Below are 12065 nucleotides of genomic sequence, written 5' to 3'. Positions count from 1 at the left end.
CACTCGCTGCTACGAATGGTCCCAGGGTGTAGCAGTTCTCGTAAAGAGACTGGACATCTTTGAGATAGAATGATGCAAACACTGACTTGCTCCTCCAATAGGTTGCATCCATAATACTCTGCAGAGAACGGTTCTGTTTGAAGGCCACTGAAGTAGCCACAGCTCTCACTTCATGTGTCCTTACCTTCAGCAAAGCAAGGTCTTCATCCTTCATGTGAGAATGAGCTTCTCTAATCAGAAGCCTTATGTAGTAAGAAACTGCGTTCTTAGACATAGGCAGCGAAGGTTTCTTAATAGCACACCATAAGGCCTCTGATTGTCCTCGCAAGGGTTTTGACCTTTTAAGATAGTACTTAAGAGCTCTGACAGGGCAAAGTACTCTCTCCCGTTCGTTACCCACCATGTTGGAAAGGCTAGGTATTTCGAACGATTTAGGCCAAGGACGTGAAGGAAGCTCATTTTTTGCCAAAAAACCGAGCTGTAAGGAACATGTAGCCGTTTCAGATGTGAAACCTATGTTCCTGCTGAAGGCGTGAACCTCACTTACTCTTTTGGCTGTTGCAAGGCAGACGAGGAAAAGAGTTTTGAGAGTGAGGTCTTTGAAAGAGGCTGACTGGAGAGGTTCAAATCTAGATGACATAAGGAACCTTAGGACTACGTCTAGATTCCAGCCTGGAGTGGACAACCGACGTTCTTTAGAGGTCTCAAAAGACCTAAGGATGTCCTGCAGATCTTTGTTGGAGGAAAGATCCAAGCCTCTGTGGCGGAAAACCGCTGCCAACATACTTCTGTACCCCTTGATCGTAGGAGCTGATAGAGATCTAACATTCCTAAGATGTAACAGGAAGTCAGCAACTTGGGTTACAGTGGTACTGGTAGAGGAAACTGCATTGGTTCTGCACCAGCTTCGGAAGACTTCCCACTTAGATTGATAGACTCTGCGAGTGGATATCCTCCTTGCTCTGGCAATCGCTCTGGCTGCCTCCTTCGAAAAGCCTCTAGCTCTAGAGAGTCTTTCGATAGTCTGAAGGCAGTCAGACGAAGAGCGTGGAGGCTTGGGTGTACCTTCTTTACGTGAGGTTGCCGTAGAAGGTCCACTCTTAGAGGGAGAGTCCTGGGAATGTCGACCAGCCATTGCAGTACCTCTGTGAACCATTCTCTTACAGGCCAAAGGGGAGCAACCAACGTCAGCCGTGTCCCTTCGTAAGAGACGAACTTCTGAAGAACCCTGTTGATGATCTTGAACGGCGGGAATGCATACAGGTCGAGGTGGGACCAATCCAGCAGAAAAGCATCCACGTGAACTGCTGCCGGGTCTGGAATCGGGGAACAGTACAATGGGAGCCTCTTGGTCATCGAGGTAGCGAACAGATCTATAGTTGGCTGACCCCACAGGGCCCAAAGTCTGTTGCACACGTTCTTGTGAAGAGTCCATTCTGTGGGGATGACTTGACCCTTCCTGCTGAGGCGATCTGCCGAGACATTCATATCGCCCTGAATGAACCTCGTTACCAGAGTGAGCTTTCGACTTTTTGACCAAATGAGGAGGTCCCTTGCGATCTCGAACAGCTTCCTCGAATGAGTCCCTCCCTGCTTGGAGATGTACGCCAAGGCTGTGGTGTTGTCGGAGTTCACCTCCACCACCTTGTTTAGCAGGAGGGACTTGAAGTTCATTAAGGCCAGATGAACTGCCAACAACTCCTTGCAATTGATGTGAAGCGTTTCCTGTTCCTGGTTCCATGTCCCCGAGCATTCCTGTCCGTCCAATGTCGCGCCCCAGCCCGAGTCTGATGCGTCCGAGTAGAGATGAAGGTCGGGGGTCTGAACAGCTAATGAGAGACCCTCCTTGAGAAGAATGTTGTTCTTCCACCACGCGAGAGTAGCCCTCATCTCTTTGGAAACAGGAATAGAGACCGCCTCGAGCGTCATATCCTTGTTCCAGTGAGCTGCTAGATGGTACTGAAGGGGGCGGAGGTGGAGTCTCCCTAACTCGATGAACAGGGCTAGCGATGAAAGGGTCCCTGTTAGACTCATCCACTGCCTCACCGAGCATCGGTTCTTCTTCAGCATGCTCAGGATGCACTCTAGGGCTTGGTTGATTCTTGGGGCCGACGGAAAAGCCCGAAAAGCTCGACTCTGAATCTCCATTCCCAGGTAAACGATGGTTTGGGAAGGAACGAGCTGGGACTTCTCTAAATTGACCAAGAGACCCAGTTCCTTGGTCAAATCCAAAGTCCATCTGAGACTCTCCAGACAGCGACGACTTGTGGGGGCTCTTAAAAGCCAGTCGTCTAAATAAAGGGAGGCTCTGATGTCTGCCAAGTGAAGGAATTTCGCAATATTCCTCATCAGTCGCGTAAACACAAGAGGTGCCGTGCTTAGGCCAAAGCACAGGGCTTGGAACTGGTACACAACCTCTCCAAAGACGAATCTCAGAAAAGGTTGGGAGTCTGGATGGATGGGAACGTGAAAGTAGGTGTCTTTCAGATCCAACGAGACCATCCAGTCCTCCTGCCTGACCGCTGCTAGGACCGACTTCGTCGTCTCCATTGTGAACGTCTGCTTGGTGACATAAGCATTGAGCGCACTGACGTCCAGCACCGGTCTCCAACCTCCTGTCTTCTTGGCCACCAGGAAGAGACGGTTGTAAAAGCCCGGGGATTGATGGTCCCGGACTATCACCACTGCCTCCTTCTGTAACAGGAGCGACACCTCTTGATGTAACGCTAGCCTCTTGTCCTTCTCCTTGTAGTTGGGAGAGAGGTTGATGGGAGATGTGGTCAGAGGGGGATTGCGGCAGAACGGAATTCTGTAACCCTCCCTTAGCCACTTGACAGACTGAGCGTCTGCACCTCTTCTTTCCCAGGCTTGCCAGAAGGTCTTGAGTCTGGCTCCTACAGCTGTCTGGAGAGGAGGGAAGTCAAAGCTTGCTTTTCGTGGACTTGGCACCTTTCTTGGACTTGCCCCGGTGACTGTCTGCGCGGGAACTTCCTCGGCTGGGGGCTCTGCCACGAAAGGGCGGAATGAATCTGGTAGCAGGTGTATCAGCCACAGGGGTGCGGTAAGATCTCGGCACTGAAGGTACGGTTTTAGCCTTACGTGCTGAAGAGGCCATGAGGTCATGCGTATCTTTCTGGATAAGAGCCGCAGCCATCTCCTTGATTAGCTCCTCCGGAAACAGGAACTTGGAGAGAGGAGCAAACAGCAACTGTGACCTCTGGCAAGGGGTGATACCAGTAGATAAGTAGGAGCATAGATGTTCCCTTTTCTTGAGGACTCCTGAGACAAAAATAGAAGCAAGTTCGCCAGAACCATCGCGAATTGCTCTGTCCATACAGGACATGATCAGCATGGCCGAGTCTTTGTCAGAAGGGGCAGTCTTCTTGCTTAAGGCCCCCAGGCACCAATCGAGGAAATTAAAAATTTCGAAGGCGCGAAAGACTCCCTTCAACAAGTGGTCCAGATCAGAAAAAGTCCAGCAGACCTTCGAGCGTCTCATAGCCGACCTACGGGGAGAGTCAACCAAACTTGAGAAGTCGGCCTGGGCAGAGGCAGGGACCCCCAAGCCAGGTTCCTCTCCCGTGGCATACCAGACGCCCAACTTAGAAGCCAGCTTAGGAGGAGGAAACACAAAAGATGTCCTTCCCAGTTGCTGCCTGGACTGCAACCAATCCCCTAAAACCCTCAAAGCTCTCTTTGATGATCTGGCGAGGACAAGCTTGGTGTAGGCAGACGTAATAGGCTGCATGCCTATAGAAAACTCGGATGGAGGAGAACGAGGGGTTGCAGAAACGAAGTGTTCAGGGTATAACTCTCTGAACAGAGCCAGGACCTACGAAAGTCTAAGGAAGGTGGCGAAGACTTGTGTTCCTCCACATCAGAAGAAGGATCATCCAGGTGAGCAGCTTCATACTCAGATACCTCATCTCCTGAGAGTTGAGAAGCGAGAGGTAACGGTATAGCGGCATGCTGAATGGCTGAATCCTGAGGAACGGGTGCATGCGCACTTGCGGATCCATCATCACGCCTCTGTTGAAGAGGATGAGGGCTGGCAATGACAAAGTCATGAGGCTGGGGTGAAGGAGGTTCTGCGGTGGTCTGAGGAGCAAGCGTGGTCAGAAGCGAATGCTGTAAGACATGAGGCTCATGCTGCATGGTATGCGGTTCAAGTTGAATGGGAAGAGGCTCATGCTGCGAAGAATGCGGCTGCTGCATGCGTTGAGGAGGCTGCCTCATAGCATGAGGTTCCTGCCTCAAGGGTTGCGTCTGCCTCAAGGGTTGAGGAGGTTGCTGCGCAGAGAGAGGCTCTTGCCTCAAGGGTTGAGGCGGTTGCCGCATAGCATGAGGTTGCTGCCTCATGGGTAGAGGAGGTTGCCGCAACGCATGAGGCTCCTGCCTCATGGGTAGAGGAGGTTGCCGCATAGCATGAGGCTCCTGCCTCAAGGGTTGAGGAGGTTGCCGCATAGCAAGAGGCTCCTGCCTCAAGGAAAGAGGAGGTTGCTGCAAAGCGCTGGTACCTGGCAACTCCCAATGCGGCAGCTCACGCATGGAAGCAGGAGGAGCCTCAACATCATACGTCTGGCAGGGTGGACTGCGCAGAGGAGGAGGAGCGCTCGCAGGAGGAGGAGCGCTCGCAGGAGGAGGAGCGCTCGCAGGAGGAGGTGTGCTAACCTTCTCTGCCTGAAACTCCTGCATCAAAACCGCAAGCTGAGACTGCATTGTCTGCAGCATAGACAACTTGGGATCAACAGAAGCTGGAGCAGAGGCCTGTTGAGGCATCGCTTTACCTCTCTTAGGAGGTGTGCAGTCATCAGATGACTGCGGCGAGTCCGAACTGGCCCAGTGGCTACACCTGGGCCGTTGGACTCGCTCGGACGGGACCTTACGTTTAAGAGGTCGTGAGACCTGGGTCCAGCGTTTCCTCCTGGAAACTTCTTCCGCAGACGAGGAATTTAAGGGCTCAATCGTCTGGGAGTGGAAGTGACGATCTCTATCAGATACGCCCGCAACCACTGAGGATACAACTGTGCGCCGATCAAGGCCTGCCGAACCCTTTTGCCCTTCGACGTTGCTTCTCCCCTGGGCTTGGGAGCTTGCAAGAGGTCCCGGACTGGGAGGACGACTGGCACGCACAGAAGTATCCTCATGCGCAACACTGACACTGACACTAGGCACAGCACTGGCACTGACACTTCCCACTGCACTTTTCACTTTAAGTTCCTTGACACCTGCCAAGAGAAGATTGTGGTCACTCACTAAAGACTCCACCTTATCACCTAAATCAATTTAATTCTAAAAGCTATCTAAGCTAAGGGAAAAGCTTCCTGTATAGCGAAGGCTAAATTTTAGAGCAAATACTTCACCAAAACCGTGAACAAAGACTCCAAAATCAACAGCGTATCCATGTAGGTCTTGCCGGCGGCACGACAGAGGAAAAATTGAGGTGGTGTTGACAAGAAGTACTGGAGTACCTGACCACAGATGGCGCTGGTGAGTACACCCCCCTCTTGTATAGCGATCGCTGGCGTATCCCGTCCGTAGATTTCTGTCGGGCAACGGAGTTGACAGCTACATGATCATCGGGTAAGATTAATATTGAAAATTCTTAGGTTTTAAACATAGGAGTGAGACACTTATGCACTCCACCAAGCTGAAATAAAAAGGGACAGGCACTCGTTAGTGCTGGTGCAAGCGGGGTGGCTACACTACTACCCCAACTAGCGGAGAGTAGTTACATCTCGCAAAAGCTTTAACCGCTAGTTTGAGCTTCAATGAAATAATAGTCCCAAGTAAAGAGAGGAAGGTTTGTATGTTGCGCTGGGACAACTCAGGTTTGTATACAGTAGTTAGAAAAAATATAAATTTGTCATGTATGTAGTTCATATTGGTGAAGAAAGCCCACTTACTTTAGATATGTGCTGCATATGGTCATTCCACCTGAAACGCAACTGTTGTTCATTCCCTGAAGAAGCCATATCTGGAAGAGTTAATAAATCCATATTAGTCACTCCATTTATCATTAGGTGCGCCTATATTCATGTCAAGAATTTTCTCAAATTGACCAGTCTGGTCTGTCATGAAATTGCTATTCTCTTTGTATGTGAATGTAGATTCACAGGTGTGTCTCTACCAATAAGCTCAATTTTCATTAAACTTCAGTAATATTCACACCTCTACTCATTCACAAAATACTACAAATCTTTTAAAATAATTTTCATTTTTCCTAGCCATACACAGGTGTGTCATTTAAAGAGATTTACTCTGTTGCTGTTTGGTCACGAACAGAATTAAGGAAATCTTGAGATTCTGGTAACATTGTATGGTTGCCAGCATCCCACCTGCAGCGGTTAGGAGCAGCTGGGTCAGCATGACTTCCATCCCTTTACTCTTGGTCAAGATGTTGCCACTGTTACCCCAGTAATTCTACATTGTGCAGGAATGTGCGGGCTACCTCCTTGAGTCTGCTGATCTGATCATCCGATTGGAAGACTCTAGCTGTTGCCATGGTATCAGCATACCTAGGTACTCCATCCTCTGCTTGAACATGTGTTTAGACTACAGTATTCCCGATTGATCACAATCACCATTTGTGGCAAAAGCAAAGAAGTCTGTCTCAATCCTAATGTAACTGCCTCCTGGAGGAGGACAGGATTGGCCAATCATCAAGATACCTCAAGAGGTGAATCCCATTCAAGTGGGCTCAAGTAGAGATGAACATAAACACTTGGGAAGGTAATACGTGTAGGACCAATGGATGGATATCTGGAATTAAGCAAACTTCAGTTCTACGGAAAGCATGTCTTCTTTCCTAATGGCAGACCGAACAGTTCCACCTCCATGTTAAATGGCATCTAGAGAACAAATCTGATTATTGGAGAAAGGTAAACAATGGTGTTAAGCCCCAGGTTACTTTTCCACCAGGAAGAGTAGACTGTAGAAGCTATGAGAAAAATCAGATGACTTGGAACACATTCTTTTCCTCCATTGCTTTTAGATGGTGGTTCTGGAACCTCAACAGTGTGTAAGTGAGGGGAGGGAGAGAGTTGGTGAAAGGTAGGTAGTGTCATCTGGAAGGACTTCCACCACCCAGCTCTCTGCTTCATGTAGCTACCACTATGTCAAATGGCTTGACAGGATCCCACCCCCTTCATGACAGCTGGATGAGGAGAATGACAGACTTTGGTGTCTACTTCCTCCCTTCCCACCTCTACAACTCCTGAACTGGCCAGGTTGGGGCAAAAGAGCAGAGCATTGTCCACACCCTTATTTGAGGAAGAGGTTGGAGGTGCTGATCGAGATCTAGAGACTTCTTTCATACTAATCTCAAAGGAATGATAATGTTCGAAGCGTTCGCTGTTATTGCCACTGAAAGGCCTGGGGATTTAAAGGTAACTGCATGATGGATAAGGAGTTCATGGCTAGCATTCTTCCTCTGTACAGTCGTCACCATGTTCTTCTGCAGAAAAAGGACTGCAGTCTACAACACTGGGACATTCCTCAGGGATAATGACTACTCTTGTCCAATTTGCTTAGCAAAGCAGGAGGCAGCTGAATCCCTCGTCTTCAGGACCCAGTTGGACCACAGGTATGGAGGTAGGCCATGCAGCAGACTCAAGTGCTGAGAATGAGATGCTCTCATATTTGAGTCTCTCCACGAAGGTTCCAAGTGTCCCAGCGGCTACTGCTAGATCAATAGGCAGAGGCAAAAATAAACATGCAAAGACGATTATGTCAAACTCAGTCATGCAGACTATGCAGTAAAGATGACGTCATCATTTAACGATCGCTGAAACTTCTGGAGAGCATGTACGATATGCTTTTTTCAATTTTTTAAAGTTATGTCAAACACCATAGCGGACGGTCCCCTTAACCAACATACAAATAAATACAATAAGACATGGGTGACGACAATGGGAAGGATTCTCATTTTACAATGTGAGCAGAAAGCCTGGTAACCCCATGATTTACAAATGTACCATTTAGTCAATTACAATTGGAGTAACCTGATCTTATGCCATAATTAGATTATTACGTAAGTCTACGAAAATTACACTTAACCTCAGGTTGGCCTGAATTTCACAGCCAAATCTAAGTAGCTTAAGTAGACCAAAAGAGGCAGTAGGTTGGCCAGGGCACCAGCCACCCATTGAGATACTACCTCTAACAAGGTATGGGGTTCTTTGACTGGTCAGGCAGTACTACATTGGATCCTTCCCTCTGGTTACGGTTCATTTTCCCATTGCCTACACATACACCAAATAGTCTGGCCTATTCTTTACAGATTTGGAGCCTTTGTATATCAGCAGCCAGTTCCTCATGCGTTGATTAAAGATGGACATCAACTAACCTAAACTTTCCCCCCTAACCTAACCTACAACCTGTGTCCTTACCTACATACCTAACGGGGGGCCATATACTGCCGTATTCTAAGTTAGCCATAATAATACATACAGGTGGCCGCTATCATACATAACACCCCAGGGATTCTCCTCTGTCCTCATACACCCAACAACACTGAAATTATCAAAATATTCTTCATTCAAGGGTTTAACTACTGCACTATAATTGCTCAGTGACCACTTTCCTCTTGGTAAGGGTACTTTAGCTATGGTAAGCAGCTCTTCTAGGAGAAGGACACTCCAAAATCAAACCCTTGTTCTCTTGCCTTGGGTAGTGCCAGAGCCTCTGTAACATGGTCTTCAGCTGTCTTGGGTTAGAGTTCTCTTGCTTGAGGGTACACTCGGGCAAACTATGCTATCTTATTTCTCTTCCTATTGTTTTGTTAAAGTTTTAATAGTTTATTTAGGAAATAATTGGGTATTTTAATATTGTTAGTGTTCTCAATAGATTTTATTTTTCCTTGTTTCCTTTCCTCACTGGGACATTTTCCCTGTTGGAGACCCTGGGCTCATAGCATCCTGCTTTTCCAACTAGGCCTGTAGCTTAGCAAGTAATAATAATAATAATAATAATAATAATAATAATAATACTGTCTTTGATAAACTTTGTAAAATATGACTTATTGTAGCCTGCTTTAGGATTAAATAGACCATAAACGGGTGTAACATCTAACACAATACTGATTTTCTATAATCTAAGCAAAGCTTCATATACCTTCTTACCTTATTAGAAGCTGTAAGTTCTGAAAATGAAATTATGAGGCTCAAGAAAACCTAATCACGTATTGCAATTCATTACGAAGGCAGTTCAATATTTTCCTTCCAACAACAAACAAAACAACAGACAATAACAATGAATGCAGTGTTACCAACTGTATTAGACATAAATGAGCTAGATTGGAGTCTGAGATGCGCTAGAAATGCGCCAGGAAGTTTTCTCTTTGCATGTGGATTTTGGGAATATACTTTGTACAAAAGATGAACGGACGACAACAAAGTCAATTGCAACAATGCAATTATTACGAATATTGGATACGGGTTTGTTATACAAATGATACAGATGATATAAAGTCCAATCAGGTACAATTATTGCCTAATCGAAGAATTTCTACACAGGTTCAAACTTTATTAACTACGGACCTGAGGAATGTAATTCATCAAAATTTGTAGTGGAAAATAAACGACAGTAATGCATTCTGTAAGACGACTGTTTGGTTTCAGAATTTCGAGAGAGAGAGAGAGAGAGAGAGAGAGAGAGAGAGAGAGAGAGAGAGAGAGAGAGAGAGAGAGAGAGAGAGAGAGAGAGAGAGAGAGAGAGAGAGAGAGTTCAGAACAAGTTGAATTGGGATATTCAACTTCTCCACCTTATAAAGAATTAATTGCACCTTAACATCCAGACACACACACACACACATATGTATATATATATATATATATATATATATATATATATATATATATATACATATATATATACTGTATATATATATATATATATATATATATATATATATATATATATATATATATATATATATATATATATATATATATAATTTCATAAATGCACTAGAAAATGCACCAGACCTATTAAATTTGCGCTAGAAAATGCGCTATGCGCAACTTAAAAAATGCACTAGAACTAGCGCATTTCACGCTAAGTTGGCAACACTGAATGAATGAAAGATGGCGATGGCTATACAGTTTATCATATAATTTGACATATATATGTAAGTTTAAATCTACTTAACTTAATTTTATTCCAATAAAATCATATATATGAGCTCAAATATATAATTTGTGGTGAAAATATGTATGCAAATATATACTAAAGATGAAGGGTCTAACTACAGGCGGGAGATTTAAAAAATCAATTATTTTGATATATACAAATATGCTACATGGAGTTAATAAAATATATCAAAATAAAAACTTGACTTAATTTGGTAAAAGTTCCCTTAGATGACTTTCCTATATTTTAGTTAAACAAAACAAAGTGGTAGCAAAAAATAAACCCGTTTTCTTTGACCATGTGACCTACATCTCAAATGTACGATAATAGCTAATAGCAAACAATATATCTATTTTTAGGAGTTCCGGATAACACAAAAACAGTTCGAATATCTTTACATCCCATTTACTATTCATTCTAATGATTATAATTTATACATTAGAAAATAATTCTATACAATATACCAATGCAAATGTTATATATAATATCCCTAGCATCATAATTTTATTCGATATAAAGATATTCCAAATAATATTTAGTGATTAGCATCAGAAACATTAGAGGTCTTATGTTGGTGATACAGACGTTTGTAAGTTTTTGACAGGGCCTATTATACAGAAGTATAAAATCATTAAAAATATATATCTATGGTCACACACTGCAATGTGACACATTTTCATGGCTCTTCATCACGCATTTCATAATAAAATTCATATTTTGAGTGGTATAGTATATAGAGTTGGACGTTGGTATATACTTATTATCTATGCCAATCATTTTTATAATGTATGCCATTATTTGTCCAGGTCCAGCCAAGTTATCTACCGTTGATTCTATCTTTATTCACTCTTTAACTTTGTCAAGAACTTCGATGTCTTTTAGCCTTTCAAAATTTCATCTATGTATACGGGAAATTCTAACATTCAAAATAGGTCAGCCATTTCAAGCCACTATTCATCATTAATGATTTTTAGGAACTTATTTTATAAACTCCACATTCCTTTCAGTCACCATTGCCATGAACATCAGTGAGTTAAAGTTATTGCTGGGCGTGATGCTAAAGGTATGACTCACGTGAGACTTGTTTGATCATTGGTTCTAAAAAAAGGTTAGACACAACTGTTTGGACTAGCTATCAACACAAGAGAGAGAGAGAGAGAGAGAGAGAGAGAGAGAGAGAGAGAGAGAGAGAGAGAGAGAGAGAGAGAGAGAGAGAGAGATGAATTATGTACTATTTCATGATTTTTATCATATAAATGTGTTGTAAATGTTTTTTTTTATAAAGAATTATCGAATACTGGTTGTTTAAAATATTTTGGAATGTAATATTATGCTTTAAAGTAAAATAAAAAATAGTATATTTTCTCAATGCCATGATGCATCTCATTAAACTGGAACCTTGTCTGCAATAAAGTTCTGATTAGCAGTGTTAAGGGGCTTTGCCTAAATGCTAGACACCGTCGCATTTAAAAGCCCCTTCATATTTATACAGGAGAGAGAGAGAGAGAGAGAGAGAGAGAGAGAGAGAGAGAGAGAGAGAGAGAGAGAGAGAGAGAGAGAGAGAGAGAGAGAGAGAGAGAGAGAGAGAGAGAATTCATCGTGAAATCATGCTTAACCTTTAAATCTCTCAATTTGTTAATTTCAAGGGAAATTCATCTGCTTTAAAAAATATACAGTTGATATCTTAAATGGCTTCAGAAGACAACCTGTGAACTCAATTTTAAGTAAAGTAAGTATAATGGCTGTTTTCTTCATCTGCAGTTTCTGAGTGACGACTTCGAAAATTTACAAAAACGCCTATATATATATATATATATATATATATATATATATATATATATATATATATATATATATATATATATATATATGTGTGTGTGTGTGTGTGTGTGTGTGTGTGTGTGTGTTGGAAGTATCACGAAATTAATGAGGAC

At 43.8% G+C, this 12065-nt stretch overlaps 1 protein-coding gene across 2 annotated transcripts in view; it reads right to left on the bottom strand.

Annotated features, from left to right (window-relative positions):
• The window catches only part of LOC137619584 (uncharacterized), a 58654-nt gene extending 49392 nt beyond the window's left edge, over positions 1-9262 (bottom strand). For both annotated transcript variants that reach the window (XM_068349748.1, XM_068349749.1), the window contains exons 1-2: positions 9123-9262; positions 5907-5977 (exon numbers count right to left, since the gene is read on the bottom strand). In XM_068349748.1, coding sequence (XP_068205849.1) covers positions 5907-5975 — 69 coding nt within the window. In that variant the 5' untranslated portion in view covers positions 5976-5977; positions 9123-9262. The remainder of the gene's footprint in view (positions 1-5906; positions 5978-9122) is intronic.
• Between the last annotated feature and the right edge of the window lie 2803 nt (positions 9263-12065).

Source organism: Palaemon carinicauda, chromosome 26 (genome assembly GCF_036898095.1).
Source record: "Palaemon carinicauda isolate YSFRI2023 chromosome 26, ASM3689809v2, whole genome shotgun sequence".
In the NCBI taxonomy this organism is placed as follows: domain Eukaryota; kingdom Metazoa; phylum Arthropoda; class Malacostraca; order Decapoda; family Palaemonidae; genus Palaemon; species Palaemon carinicauda.
The sequence above is the reverse complement of the archived record's forward strand: the minus strand, read 5'-3'. Positions and strand labels throughout refer to the sequence as shown.